The sequence below is a fragment of the Heterocephalus glaber genome, unplaced genomic scaffold (assembly GCF_053883595.1).
Source record: "Heterocephalus glaber isolate CG9 unplaced genomic scaffold, H.glaber_assembly_v1.0 deba00001662, whole genome shotgun sequence".
In the NCBI taxonomy this organism is placed as follows: domain Eukaryota; kingdom Metazoa; phylum Chordata; class Mammalia; order Rodentia; family Bathyergidae; genus Heterocephalus; species Heterocephalus glaber.
Genome location: NW_028258403.1, coordinates 18,339 through 34,028, shown reverse-complemented (window position 1 = coordinate 34,028; position 15,690 = coordinate 18,339). Strand labels below are relative to the sequence as shown.

Here is a 15,690-nt window from a genome sequence, read left to right as displayed (position 1 = left end):
ACACATATGTGTAAATACTGAATAGTTTCTCTAGCGTGAGAAACTGAAAGTATAAATAAGAACTAAGAGGTATAATACATAATGTGAAATAGGAAGAAAAGGTGCAAAGGGGAAGGGGAAGTGGGATGGGTAGGGGAAATTAAAGAAGGAAATGAAATTAACATGGGAAAATAAAAAATGGAAACAAATTCTTTGTAAAGAGGAAGGGATGGAGACATTGAAGGGAGGGCAGGGGAAGGGGAAAAAAATAAGAACCAAGGCAGATTATGTAAAGGTGCAATTTTCCAATGAAGAATGCCATTCTATTTTATACCTAAAATGTACCAATAAAATGAAATTTAAGAAAAAAATGTATACACCCTAGCAACACAAAAAAATAAATCTTCAAAAATGTTCACCCCCAATTATTTACACCTTTTCAGCTAAGGCCTCTCTTGTTTTATTGGCAAAGTCCTTGTCACCAGCAAGTGCTTCAGGGATGTAACTTCCTCTTCAGCATCAGGGATAGATATGGAAGAATAACATCCTTTGAAAATTTGCTCCAGGAAGTTTAGTAAAGCTGTCCAAACTGAAGTGGCTGATTCCTGCAAATGACCACTAGCAACTGTTCCTCTGGAAGTTGTTAAAGGGACACTGCACATCTTGGAGGTTCCTGCAGTCTCAATGTTTTCATTTGTCCTATGAGACCCCCAGACTTCCCTTTGATGAGGAGCTTCAGTAGGCTATTGGTGTCCAAAATCATCCCAAGAACAACCATCTTTTTGTTCAACTTTAAAAGCATTCCAATATACAACTTGGCTAGGACCAGCTGAACTGAAGCCCGCAAAGTCATGAGAATCTTGAAAAGCATTGCAGTCATTTTCAATATTTGGCACATAATCAAAATCTCCAAACTCACTGTCTTTCCCATTTATCAGTTTTGAAACAGGTTCAGTGCCAGTTTCACTCGACTTTCTTGCCATGTGACATTCCTCTGATAAAGGAACAGAAGTATGTTTTAGGTCTGACTCAGTAAATAGCATTTCATCTTGGCAAGAAGTAGCATTTGTATCCCCAAATTCTCCAAAGTCATCACTTGGTTTGCTGACGTGTGGAAAGTGCTGTAAAGACTCTTCAAAAGTGACATCACTCATTGAATCTTGAGTACCAGTAATGAGAGGTGAAGTGGTGCCACTGGCTGTGCCAAAGTCACCAAAATCATCCTCATTGGTATCATTGCAAGTTACAAAGTCATCACTGCTTTCACCATTTTTTACACTTACAGGATCATGCAAAACATCGTCTTCTGTGGAATCAGTGCTTAGGCTTTGGGAGTTAGTAAACTTTCTTTCTTCTTTGGAAGAATCAATTTCATCAGCATCAGAAGTTTTCATAGAATCCATGCCTAGGTCAGCACATTTAGCAGAAAATAAATCAAGTTCTCCCATAGTTCTACATTGTTGTCTCATAATGAATTCTGAATAGTCAGCTGAGTCTACCAAACTCCACCACTTTGATTGCAGTGTGGGAAGGCCTTGTTTTTCAACACTGAAACCTCGGTTAGACACTATGCTTATTTCTGAAACACAGGTATCCTCTCCATCAGTATCTCCTTTATCATCAAAGCTTCTACCCAAAGACACTTCTTTAAGAGAATTCACTTCATTGACTCCGTTAATTTTGTAATTTTCCTGAATAGTTAGTGTATCTCTGTCATGTAAAACTGCACAGCCTATTTCTTCTAGTTGTATCCATTCCTTTTTGGAAAATGTAGTAAAATTTGCAATTCCTTCAGCAGGACTAGGTGCAGAGTGAAAGTTACACTCAGTGCTAATAGGTTTCTGTCCCTTTGAATCAGCTACATTGTCCAGATCATCTGTTCCCTGTGGATTTACAGTTGCCAACCCTGTAAACCCATTTGTTAGAACCTCCAGACAAGGAGGCTTTTCACCATTGCAGCTCTCTAACTGTTTTGATGAACTATGTTCATATCAGTTCTAAAACCTCCTAGAGAAAAACTTCCAGGTGTTCCAACATTCTGTTTCTGCCTCACTACTTTATTTAAATCTCCTGGACTTTTCATGCCATCAGTGGAAGTATCTAAAGTTTTAGATGAAATTATTTCTTTGCTGGTGGTTGAAAATAAAGCATGAGACTGTCCTTTCAGAGGAGTAGAAAGTTCAGAAGTGATATCCTTATCATTACCATTTTTCATGGACTTAAAGCTTGTAAGGCAATCTACATTTTCTGAGAAATCATGTATTGGCATAAAATGATTTGAAGGTATAAACTTTCCTTGGGACGAGTAAAATGTGATATATCAAAGGCAACGAACACTCTGCCACAGGACTAACTTCTGAAAATCCACAAATTAGTCAATCTCCCCAAATGAGTCATTATCATCATACTCCTCTGCTCCATTATCCAGTGGTGGTGGGCATGAAGAGTACATTTGAATTATGTCTGGCTCTATTTTTCAGTTCCTTTCAAATAATTAATTTATACCTAGCTTGTCTGGGGCCACCACATTGGGCATGGCTCGGGGGCCTGGGGAGAAACTGGTTCCCTGAGGAAGGACCGGCTATTCCAAGGAGGTGAGAGCAGAAGGCAGGCTACTCCCAGCCCTGTCAGTGCAACAGCACCATGGACACCCACCCAGAGTTTCAGTGCTGCTGCGGGACCCCCATCCCACTACCCTCTGCCCTCTTCTGCTGCTGTTGCTGTCGGCATGGCCTACACCTCCTCCTCCTCAGTCTTATATTATTCTTTTTTGCATCATCTAGAAGCTGCTATATAGATTTCTCATGGTCCCTTGCTATTTTTAAGAAATCTTTGTTTTTGTGGTCACTAATCATAATCCTGTCTTCTATATCTGATATTCTGTCTTCACATTGGCTCATTCTGCTACATAAACTTTCAATGGAGGTTTTAATCTCCTGGATATCTGTTTGAATTTCCTTTATGGGTTCCGTTTGTTTCCTATGCTGAGATTCCATCATGTTCCTGAGCTCCTCATGTCTGCTTGCAAGTTATTAATCATGGCTTTCACTGTGGACACGGCCTCTGTTGTTATCTGAGACATTATTTCTGGTTTTATTTTTTTCAGATCCTCTTTCATTGTCAGTTCAGTGAGTTCAGGTGCTTGAGTTTCAGATTGTTGTATCTCATTGCCCCTTGGAGTTGCCTTTGGTGACCTGGAAGTCTGGTTTTGAGTTGTATTTAGGTGTCTTCTCATTTCTATTTTTGTTGTTGTTGAGGTTGACATTTTTGTTTTAATTCCTGGGTTACTGCTTGTAAAACGTTCATTGTGAATATGTGTTTTGCTAGTACTTAGAGCCCCTCCGGAATGGCTACTTCTTGGATTGTCTTCCAGGTTTAGGTTGCCTGTAGGTTTTGAGTCTGTAATGGCCCTTAGGTAATCTCAGTCTTGGTATACTAGGAAGAACAACTGAGTAGATGAATCATGTCAGAATGGCCAAAATAATGCAATCAGCATCAACAATACCATCAAACACAGCCTAGAAAATGACAAAATGTGGCAACTATTAATCTACTACCTTTGACTGCATAAACAAGGCTTATGGTTATATATCAAATCTAGAACCAACCAGAAATATATTTACAATAAATAAGCCATTCAATATAGTGAATTTGCCCACTGGGGTGATTTTGAAGCAGTTGGGGTGGGGGTAGAGAAATAGGAGGGAAATGTTAGAAGTAAGGTTAGAGGAAGATCATGTGAACTTTGGGACAAGGTGAGGACAGAAGGAAAAGAGAGAAGGAAGGGACAAAAATAAGAACAAGACAAACTGACAGCAATGAAAGGACCAGAATTTGTATTCTCACTGCTACAAAAATAAGGACAATTGAGAAAAAACATGCACAAGAATAGTGAGAAATGAAGAAGAGAGAGAAAAGAAAAACATTTCCTTCAATGCATGTCACTGTTGTTCACTGGGGACAACTTGGGTAGCATACAGATAAGTGTAGACTGATCTCAGTGAGCCAGCCATAGTCCACTGAAGTTCAGGCTGGTTTCTGGCTACGAGGCTAGAATCGAGCTCCCTGACTTTCCTTAGGTTTGAACTCTGTACCATTCTACTGCAGGTTGGAGCCACCCTTCCCCCACAACAAGTCTGGTTCTTCTAGAAGGTGTTGACCCCAACAACTCACCAATTGCTGCAATCTTCTGCACTTTTATTGAGGTGACTCTTTGCTCTCACAGTGGGCTTCAGTTCTCAACAAGCCTCAGAAAGCCCTTCTCTACTGCTTACCACTGCACTAATTCTGGGGCCCAAAATGGTGGTCTTCTGCATCCATGAGCTGTGCTGCTGTCCTGACAAGCCCCTGGCTAGGGACTGCATGCACATGCCACTGTTTGGTTGTCCCAGTGTGCTGCTGGCAGGGGTCTGTGCACCTTTACCCATGTTATCCAAGTGGGCCTGTGCCTGGGGCCTACATGCGCTTACCCAGGGTGTCTGCATGAGCTTCTGGCTGTGGCCTACTGCAGGCCACTGTTACCATTTCTGAGACTCCAGGTGTATGACGTTCAAATTGTTCCACCTTATTGCTTCCTGGGTTTGCCTTTGGTGAGGGGGAAATTTGCTGTTGCATCTTGCTTGTGTATTCTCAATTCATATATTCTTGAAGTTTAATCCCTGGGTTGATGCTTGTAAATTGTGCATGCCAAACAGCTTTATTGATAGTACTGAGAACCCTTCGGAAATGACTACTCCTCAGAGATGTCCTCAGGTGTAGTTGGCTTTTGGGTTTTGAGTCTGTTGCAAGATTCTACCTTTTCACTTTATTGGGGCTGAGAAGTTGCTGTCTGTTTGGCCTAGCCCCTTGTTTTATGGCACTGACATGTAGTATTATTTATGATCCTTATGCAATCTCAGTCTTGGCATACAGGAAGAACAAATGATTTAGTACAATTCTGTCACCTTGGCTTAAGTAGTGCAATCAGCAATAACAATAGTATCACAGGCAACCTAGAAAATGACAAACTGTGGTAACTATTGATTTGCCACCTTTAACCATATGAACTATATTTGTGGGTATATAACAAAATGTAAAACTAACCAGAAAGTTTATATAGCAACTATGCCATCAGTATGGTATTTTACATTCAGGGGAGAAAATTCAAATGGTGTTTGGGAAAAATAGAGGGAAAAAAAGGAGGAAAAGGAGAAGGAGAAGGAGGAGAAGGAGAAGGAGGAGAAGGAGGAGGAAGAGGAGAAGGCGAAGGCAAAGAAGAAAAGAAGAAGAAGAAAAAGGAGAAGAAGAAGTAGGAGGAGGAGGAGGAAGAAGAGGAGGAGAAGGAGGAGGAAGAGGAGAAGGCGAAGGTGAAGAAGGAGAAGAAGAAGAGGAGGAGGAAGAGGAAGAAGAAAGAAGAAATTAGGACAAGGCTGGAGGACAAAGGCAGACTACACAAATATGAGGAAGTGGTGATGAAAACAGCAGGGGGAGAAGGAAAGAAGATATAAAAATAGGTATGGAACAAAATGACAACAACAATGACAAAACTATATACAATGCTCACACATATATAAAAACAAGATCGAGAAAAAATAAAAGAAAACAAGAACAAGAAAAGAAAAAAAATTTAAAATATCCACTTCAAGGCATGTCTTGGCTGTCACTGTTAGACAAATTGGGCACACAGAGTCCAGATCCATGTTGATTAATCCAAACAAGCCAGCTGCATGTTTATTTATTATGCATATTTATTATGCATATTTATTTTAGAGTAGTAGATAATCCTAGCAAGCCTGCACCTTTGGTTCTAAAGCTCAGGGTGGTTTTTGGCTGTGAGGCTGGAACTCTATTTGTTTAGCCTACAACACACTGTATGTCTCCTGCTGGCTTCAATTCAGCTCCTTGCTGGCTTGAACTTGGTTCCTTGACCATCTCCTCACATGAAAGTGATTCCAGCTCACTCTGATGGAGACAGTTCACAGCTACTCTGAGTTCTGAGCTCAATTGGCCCCTCTCCAACAGAGCTACCAGTCAACCTCTCTCTGCTGGGGGATGTCTGAACCTGAATGACTCACCAGCCACTGCAGTCCACTGCAGCCACTACTGTGTTCCACTGGTGTTTTTCTATGGAGGCCTAGAGGGTTACTAGTAGTCATCAGGCATCTGCAGGTTCAAGACACGTTTCCCATGCAGAGAAATTCCTCGTGGAGAAAGCGTCTCTTGCTATCTCCTTCATTGAAGTCTCTCTCCTTGCTCTCCCTATGGGCTTCAGTTCTCACTTCAGATCCTCACTGTGATGTGGGGCCACACTTCTCTCCCTCTCTTCCACACATTGGTATATTTCAGCATCTGGACACCAAATCTTAGAGAGGCTGTTTCTCTGCTGTTCACCACTCTGCCATCTTCCTGGATGTCCCACATGTGATTCTCTTGATGGGTTATCTTTTAAATGATTTCTTGCATTCTCTTTGCCAGCATCTTGTTAAGGATTTTTGCATCTATGCATTAAGAATATTGGCCTGTAGTTTTTGTTGTTATTGTTGTTGCACCTTTTGCCTGTTTTGGTATTTGCATTATGCCGGCTTCAAGGAATGAATTTGGCCTTGTTCCTTCAACTTCAGCTTCATGCAAGAGTTTGAAAAATATTGCCATTAGTTTATTTCTGAATTTCTAATATAATTCAATGGTAAAACCATAGTTTCTGGGCGGGCTGTTCTTAGTATTAGGGTCTTTATTAATTTCATTGTTATTGGTTCATTCTGAGTTTTATATCTTCTGAGTTACAGGGGTCCTTGTTGGGCAATTTTGAATTCTATACTGTGGAAAGAGGAAAAATCAAATCTACTCAACTATGAAAGTTAAATGAACTAATGAGTACTTGAGATAAAATGCCTTCCACGTCTAGGGGAAAAGGGACATCAAATGAGTTGTGCTAGAAGACCTGCACCTCTTCCAGAGATGGGGAAATCTTAGAGCCCAATTCCCAGTGGCACAGGCAAAAAAAGATCTAACTCCCAATTTGGACATTGAGAATATGTCCTCAAGGCAACTGATTCAGATTCTCAGGCTCCAACCCCAAGGAAGGGAGGGAAAATCTGTAAAAAAGGCAAGGTGGTCTAGGGAGAGTGGGCTTCCTGCCATAACTGTACAACACTACAACTGAGGTCTCACCACACTTTCAACCCATCTCTCATTTCTGGCCCTGTCCCTAGAATCCCTAACTGATGAAATACCCTAGAGGCCCAGAAATATCTTCCAGCATGGCAGTCACCACACCATGTGTTTCTTAGGCAGAATTTTCCTCAAACATATAGTCATGAGAAGCTTGGTGATGGAAAAGATAATAGTTTTGCCTCTAGTGGAAAACAGGGACGGGAAATACCAAGGGTCTCCAAAGGAGACAGGCCCCAGAGGAAGGGAGAGCCAGCACGCAACAATCTCCTGCCATGGTTTTCCTATTATGGATAAATTGATCCTCACAGAGTGTAGGAACAGGGAAAGGGGACATTACTAGAACATCTGCAGTAAGTCCTAGTACCCTGTGAGCCACGGCAGCACAAGGCGAATTACTGGAAAGGTAGAAAAATGAGACTGAGAAGAAGCTGAGCTTTGAGTCTGATCAGTGCTGCTCTGGGCGGCAAAGACGAAAGCCCCAGTTTACCGCACCTTTTATTCAGTACATCGGGGAGAAACAAATGTAACAAATGACTTGCACAGAGTTCAGTACATCCGCGTAAACAAGATGTAACAATCCAAGAACAATGAGGAACTGAGTAGATGAAGATTCTGCTCCTCCGAGGATGTCTTCAGCTGGTGTAATCCTGTCCTGGAGAATCACAGAATGACAGGATCATTGAGGTCTCAGTTGTGACCGGAGGCCGAAATGGAATTGTGGCTCAGAACGCCATACCTGGGCTGTAGGAAGGAGAACTAGGCCTAATCAAATGGTTTCTCCCTAAAATTATGTAGCATTGCTCCCAACAACAGAGCACACAACAGGGCTCACGACCTGGAGGCTCTGCTTATATTATCCCTACTTCCTTCAGCAAACACAGAGACCTTCACCTTATTTCTACTCCTCCACTTCTTGATAGTTATAACAGCAGTTTCCTGATAGTTATAACCACCTCTGTCTGCTCTTCAGGAAAATTCAGCACTGTCAGAGTAACTTCAGGTTTGAATTCTTCTTTTCCATGATGGAAGAGGAAGCGATGCTTAGAGAAGAATATCAGAATATCAGAGCTAGAAAAATCATGACCCTCTAAATAAGACTGCCTTCCATCTTGCTTGATTTATGGTAGGTCTCCAATAATCTCTAAGATTACTAAATGTCAGCCATAGACCAAGTACTTCCTATATGTCATCTTATTTAAGACCTTAAGGATAAAAACCTTTGGGAGAAAGTGTTATTCTATTTTACACTTGGTGGAATTAGGAAATAGTTTATATAATTGAATGGACAAGGTCTCTACAGTTGATGAACCATAGCCTGTAATTCAAACCCTAGATTTCTTAGTCTAAATCCATTGGTTTTCTCCCATACTTTAACTGTCCACAACTTCTTATAAATAGGGAAGTTTCTCTAGCACTTTGCAAAAATTGGACAGGTATGACAATCTCCTGTCTATGCTAACTGAAGCAATTGGTTATGCTGTTGAAATCAGATCCATGTTTCTCACCATTGTGTCTTCTTGGATTATCCTTGGAAATAAAGTACAATATCAGAGAAATGAGATACCATTAATTCAGTTTACATCTGTATCATAGGATATGACTTTTACACTGATTCTGTGCTAACTTTTCTAAGCTATAATGGGGGGTGAGGATGTAGGGTTTTTTTGAATGGTAATCAAAGGAAGCCTCCTGTACACATAAGAAGAACATTGAAACCATTGTAATAATATTAATTCTCCTTTTTGCAACCAATTTGGAAGAATCTACCTGCTCTTTGGGCAGCTCCTGCTCAGCATGTTTTGGGTGATTCCCTCTACTGGTCTTTGAACAGGGAAGCCAAATAGTAAAAGGTGAGAATCCATAAGCCCTTGGTAGAAATATCTGTTACTTCACTCACTCTCAATTTGCTTAGGTCAACCATAAATGGTGATGGAAAAGAAAATCATTTCCATGCCTTCTTGTTTACTAGAACGGCTTTGTCAGACTTAAAGTTGGAGAATTGTCCTGACGGAAGCTGGTATATATCTTTTGGATTCATCTATAAATGGAAACATATGCAACTGATGTTTTCACGTAAGCAATAATTGTAACTAAAACATCATCTTTCGATGAATTAAATCCTGTTATCATCTATACTTGTGTACAGTTTGAATAAAAGCAAATATTTTATAATGAAAAGATTAATAACCAAATAATTTTTTTCATTTAATTAAATAAAAACTACTTGCATCCCATAGAATTTTCATCTCCTCTCTTCTACTTTTTTGCAGCTAAGGCCACTGGACTATAACTATCTTTAGCATTCATCTCAGGTTGGATATGTTCTATCACCAGATTGTTTCAATTTCACATTGCCTCCTTTCAGTGGAATACCTTTCAAGTCTGTTGTAACACTGCAGGGTTGTCCACAACAACATTTCTTTTGTATGTTGGTACCTCAAACTTCATCTCACAGGGTTATTTGAGTTTGAGTGAAGTAGTTGGTACCCATCTATACATACATGATCTATCTATATTCTGTTCATAACAGTGTAAAAATAATCTTTTCAGCAAGCATTTATAAGATACCTACTGACTTCTTCAAACTGTGCTGGACAATTGGGTATCTTGAGTAAAAGTGAAGAACAAGAGGAGCAAATACCTTGATTCCTGAAAGTATTGGACCATTTCTAGAAACTGAAATCATTTTCCTTACATATTATGCAGAAGATGTCATGAGTGCAGATATGGATGAATGAGGGTGTACATGTGTGAGTTTGAACAGATAAAAAGGCAAATTCCAAAGGCTTTATAAAGTCATTATTATTATCTGAAATTGGCTCAGAAGTTCAGAGTTAGTTCCATAGAACAAGGTGAGTCCAGCTGCTCACCTCTAGCTGTCCCTGCCCTTTCTATGAAATCTTTTTCTACTAGGAGCTGGTTCCATAGTAAAATGGATAGTCCCTGGTTTCTTCCTTATAAATGTACAGGACAGGAAGAACAAAACAATGGGCAATGAACATAACCTGACCTGATGATTATTTTTATATAGCAGAAAGCAAATAACAGCTTTTAGATTGTTTTGATAGGTTGGATTTTTTTTCTTAGAACCTGTTTGTAGTATAGCATTTTATATTTCTTGTGGGAAATTGGTACACATAGATTATAAATCTTATAATAATTTAACTTAAAAAATTAACAGAACAAGATATCATGAAATATGAAAAATATATGAAATTTAAATTGTATTGGACTTAAAGTTTTATTGGAGCACAGCTACATACATATATTTAAGTATTGTACATGGTTGCTTCTGTACTATAGCAACAGAGCATAGTTTTGACCATATTAGGTCCACAAACCTAAACTATTTACTAAAATAATTGGCCAACCCTTGGTGCAAAGAATTGCAGAGGTGGGCTCTGTTTCGACTGAAATGCTGGGTGGTACATGTGTGAGCAAGTATGCAGAACCTCACTGAGAGGCAGCTAGCAGTGGGGATGAATCACACTCTGATACTTCTCTGTTGGGCAGAGTTTCTTCAGTGTGCCCTACTTTACATGTGCAGTGGTTATGTTAGCATAGAGTATGTGAAATCACAGATGAGTTTGGAGATATTAAGAGGATGAAATTAAAGTCTATTGTTTGGAAGATGTATTTTATTATAAATAAGTAGGGTAGCTAATTGGGGTCTGTGTGGAAAGGAAGAAACTGATTAGATTCTATTTTATCAAAGTCGCTATGGCTCTGGCAAAAGGAGAAGGTTCTGTTGGGGCAACATACACTTATACACAGAGCTGAAATGATTTCACTTCTACAGAAAATGGAAGAAATCCTGTTCAATGAAAATGTATTTGTATATTTCATTATACATCCCTGATGGAGAGTATTGTATATGTGTTGAAAAGTTGAAATGTGACCAATCAATAGTATTCTAAAACCCATACTGAATATATGAATGGAAGGAAAGAATCAATTTTACATATTTAAAGTAGTAATTGATGTTGATGTGTTTCTGTGTGGTTTTTTTCCCATGATTCTTTAATTATGAAATAGAGTCCCATATTATGCATTGTACCGTTTAACAACTCTTTCTATTTTTAGAGCTCACAGACATATGAAAAGCTTCTATACCCACAGCAACTCCAGCACCATCACTGGCTTCATCCTCCTGGGCTTCCCCTGCCCCAGGGAGGGGCAGATCCTCCTCTTCGTGCTCTTCTCTGCTGTCTACCTGCTCACCCTCATGGGAAATGCTTCCATCATCTGTGCCGTGCGCTGGGATCTAAGACTGCACACACCCATGTACATCCTGCTGGCCAACTTCTCCTTCCTGGAGATCTGGTATGTCACTTCCACAGTCCCCAACATGTTGGCCAACTTCCTCTCTGACACCAAGGTCATCTCCTTCTCTGGGTGCTTTCTCCAGTTCTATTTCTTCTTCTCTTTGGGTTGCACTGAATGCTTTTTCCTGGCGGTTATGGTATTTGATCGCTATCTTGCCATCTGCAGGCCTCTACACTATCCATCCATTATGACCAGACATCTCTGCACCAATCTTGTGTTAGTCTGCTGGATTCTTGGTTTATTTTGGTTCTTGATTCCCATCATCATCATCTCCCAAATGTCCTTTTGTGGATCCAGGATAATTGATCATTTCTTGTGTGACCCAGGTCCTCTGTTAGCTCTCACTTGCAAAAAAACTGCAGTGATGGAGCTTGTCATCTCCACTTTAATTGCTATACCCCTTGTTATTTTCTTTCCTTTCATCATGGTGTCTTATGCTTTGATCTTAAAAGCTGTATTGAAGGTCCCTTCAGCACCTGGGAAAAGAAAGGCTTTTAACACCTGTGGGTCTCACCTGGCAGTGGTTTCACTATTCTATGGCTCAGTACTAGTGATGTATGGGAGCCCAACATCTGAGTATGAAGCTGGGATGCAGAAGATTGTGACTCTCTTTTATTCTGTTTTGACCCCTCTCCTTAACCCTGTGATATATAGTCTTAGGAACAAAGATATGAAAAAAGCCCTGAAGAGATTTCTAGGAAAACAAAGAGCATTAATCAAAAATGCTTTGCATAATTAAATTGTATTTAAATTATTTTTAGTATTTTCTCTCATTAAAGACTACTTTTTTGGTACTTCTATGTAAATCAAATTATAAAAATACTAAGGGAAGTGTACTTCTAGCCCTTCAAACTCCCTCAGAAAGACAAAACAAAAAAAAGCACACATTAAAATTGGATACTTCAGATCTTTAAGCATCCTGTGAGTGCTTTTTATGGTAAAATCCTTTTAGTCCAAGGGTGGAATATTGTCTGTTTGTTGGAGGGCTTTGCAGAAATGACCACCAAAAAGCTTGGAGGCTTCAGGACATCAGATATTTTAAGAACTTCTTTCATGCCTGGCATGGTGACACACACCTGTAATCCCAGCACTTGGTAGGCTGAGGCAGGAGTATAGCTATGAGTTCATGTCCAGCCTGGACCACATAATAAGGCCCTGCCTCAAAACAAAAACCAACACCAAAAACAAAATGAAAAACACTGAACAACCTGGTTTTATTCATTTAATATTGATTGGGACTTAAAACACCTATGAACATATTTCTGTAAATTTTCATGGTTCCTGATCACTTGCTCTGTTGCTTACTATGCCACAAATTTTTAAATAGAATACTAAATATTAAATTGTAAATGTAGTAAAGAGAATGAATATTCTAACACAATAGAAGGTAAATTTTCTCCTATCTTCAAGTAGATAGAGTATAAGCAGATTATTCTGATTCCACATAACAGTTATTTTTATGTATTTTTTAAATGGCCTAGTTTGGGTATTGATCCTATTGTGCAGCTCTGATTCTAAGAACTGGGCTATGCACTGGACTGCTGATGAAGCCCCCAATTTAAGCAAATTCTGATCTCCTTTTTATATAATTCCTCATGACCCCTGAATCTTTTAGTTAGGTCTTTATATTCACAAACTCGGCTTCTGCTATATTTCTCAAAATTTCATTTTGTACATGAACAGGTTAGAAATATGAAACTTCCATGAATAGATACTACCCTACAGTTTGAGCCTCAATTCTCTGTGGCCCTCCTGTCTCCAGGATTTGTTCCTCAAAAGTACCTGCTTTGGTAGCCACAAATTCCAAATCCTAGCTCTTCTTAATACAGAGAATTATCGCCTCCTAAGTGTTCAAGATGGCATACATGAGTCTACTCCTTTAAATAAGGTTTTTAAAAGAAAAGTTTATTCCAGTGAACAGAGACTAAAATCAGATATAGATTCTATAAGCTACCTGGGAAAAAACTGAGTTTATTACATCTGTGTGTGGATGGGCTGCCATTGGGAGAGAGAAATAATAGCAGCTAGCTGTGAGAAATATCATCCATGAATGAATGGCCTAACACTAGGAGAGAGATATTAGCAGCTAACTGGGAAAGTAATTAGGCTTACATGGGTACTGAAGGGGCTAAGGAATTTGGGTGTGAACGGTTTATGATTAAGCCCAAGGAGGGTCTGCACAAGTGTGTAGACAATCACTGGATTTTTCAGGACCAGAGAGATTGTCTTCTGTTTACTGAGAAATAGCCTGTCATTTGCTGAAAGAGGTGTTTGCTTGGCTTATTTGCTTGTGAGGATCTCACTTAAGTCAGGCATGACACTTAGTTGTAGAAAATCCTAAAGAATAAACACACATATCCTCTACCCCAAAAAATCTGTTAGAACTAATAAATGAATTCAAGTTGTACAAATGAAAATCAATACACAAAAACCAGTTGTAACTTACCACAAAAATATTATCAGAATATCAGGCAATATATATTTTAATTTCCTATATTTTGCATGTATATTTTCAAAAGAACATATTATATATGACAAATAGGTAGAATTTTATCATTTAAAATAAACAAATTTGAAAAATATATAGTGTATTTGTATCATTAACAAAGGACAACCTAAAAAAAAATTAAGAAATGATCCCACTTAGAGTAGTCTTACAAAAAATAAAATAATCAGGAATGAAATTAACAAAGGAGACAAAAATTTCTATACTGGGGCCGAGGATTTAGCTCAGTGATTTCGCTGCCTGCTGTGCAAGCACAAGGACAGGAGTTTGATCCCCGGTACCAAAACAAAGCAAAATAAACAAACTATACTGAATCTCTAAAATGTTGATCAAAGAAATTAAACATACAAATAAATGGAAAGAAATTCTATGTGTATAAGTGTAAAATAATATTGTAAAGATGTCAGTACCATCCAATATTATTGGTGATGCATAGACGCAATGTAATCTCTTTCAATATCCAAATGATATTTTTGCAGAAATGGATAAATCCATCCTAAAATTATCAGAGAATCTGAAGGGACCCAAGATAGTCAAAACAATATTGAAAAAAGAACAAAGTTAGCTGTTGTCAGAGACCAGAGGAGAGTTGAGGCCTAATTGCCCTCCTCTTTGAGCCCAAAAGAGAAATGGTGCACTCACGGGTGATTGCATATCGCTGGAAAAATTTGAGACAGATGGGTTAAGTTGTTTACCAGGGGATGTACTAATGGATATTGGAAAGTAGATTAATCTGTGTTACTTTGATTTTTTTTGTATATGTTTCGTTGCATAAAAGTGAGGTGAGCAAAAGGCTCACATACTAGAGGCTAGAGCCCCCTGACTGCTCGCATGTTAATCTGATGTGTTTCTATCTTCCTCCTTCATCCATGTTTGCCTGCAGGTCAGGGAGCACAAAGTAGCAAGTCTAGGTCTGAGAAGAAGGCTGGTTGGGTGGGTTGACCACCACTGGTGTCCCAATTAGGGCTCAGGGCTCTGGACCTGAGCTCCACTACAGTTGGCACGCCAAACAAGCATTTGAAACTGGGGTTCCTACAAGCCGTCTCACATGTCCTCATTTCAAAATTTACTACAAACCCACTGTAATCAAAACAGCATGGTACTGACACATATACCAATGGAATTCAATAAAAATTCCAAAAACAAGCCCTAACCTATTTGATCAAGTGATTTTGAATAAAGGTTCAATACCTTGTAGTGGGAGAGGGAACAATGTTTTTGTCTAATGATGCAGCTTGTTGTCCACACACAAAATAATGAAGTTGGACTCTAACCTTATGCCATATACAAAATTCACTCTAAATGAATCAGACTTAGACATAAGACTCATAAGCATAAAGCTCATACATGAAATCATAGAGGGAAAGATTTATGATACTGGATTTTACAGTGATTTCCTGGATATGATACAAAAAGCTTGCCACAAAGAAGTGGATAAACTAAAATTCAGAATTTAATATATTTGTGCATTAAAGGACACTATCAGTGGAAAGAAAAATGAAGGTCAAATAGCAGAAAATATTCACAAATTGTAGATCTGAAAGGATTAATATCAGAATATATAAAGAACCACAACTTCACAAGAAAAACAGCCTAGTTTTTAATTTAATTTAATTTAATTTTTGCACCCTACTTTTTTAAATGAGCAAAGAGGTTAATAATTTGTGAAACAGTGGCCAAAGAGCACATGAAAGTGATCTCAAATTTACTTGAAAAACAAAGTTGCA

General features: G+C 38.9%; 1 protein-coding gene and 1 pseudogene across 1 annotated transcript; one reads left to right on the top strand and one right to left on the bottom strand.

Moving 5' to 3' along the window:
* Positions 1-369: 369 nt before the first annotated feature.
* LOC101719698 (aftiphilin pseudogene) lies at positions 370-4,593 on the bottom strand (annotated as a pseudogene).
* Positions 4,594-11,212: 6,619 nt separating this feature from the next.
* Positions 11,213-12,196, top strand: LOC147822302 (olfactory receptor 11G2-like). The gene has a single exon (XM_087197043.1). The coding sequence runs from the start codon at positions 11,228-11,230 to the stop codon at positions 12,194-12,196; it is 969 nt and encodes a 322-aa protein (XP_087053169.1). The 5' UTR covers positions 11,213-11,227.
* Positions 12,197-15,690: the final 3,494 nt, after the last annotated feature.

What these genes read in the sequence shown, in the direction of transcription:
- LOC147822302 (XM_087197043.1), top strand. Translation starts at nt 11,228, where the DNA reads ATGAAAAGCTTCTATACCCACAGCAACTCCAGCACCATCACTGGCTTC.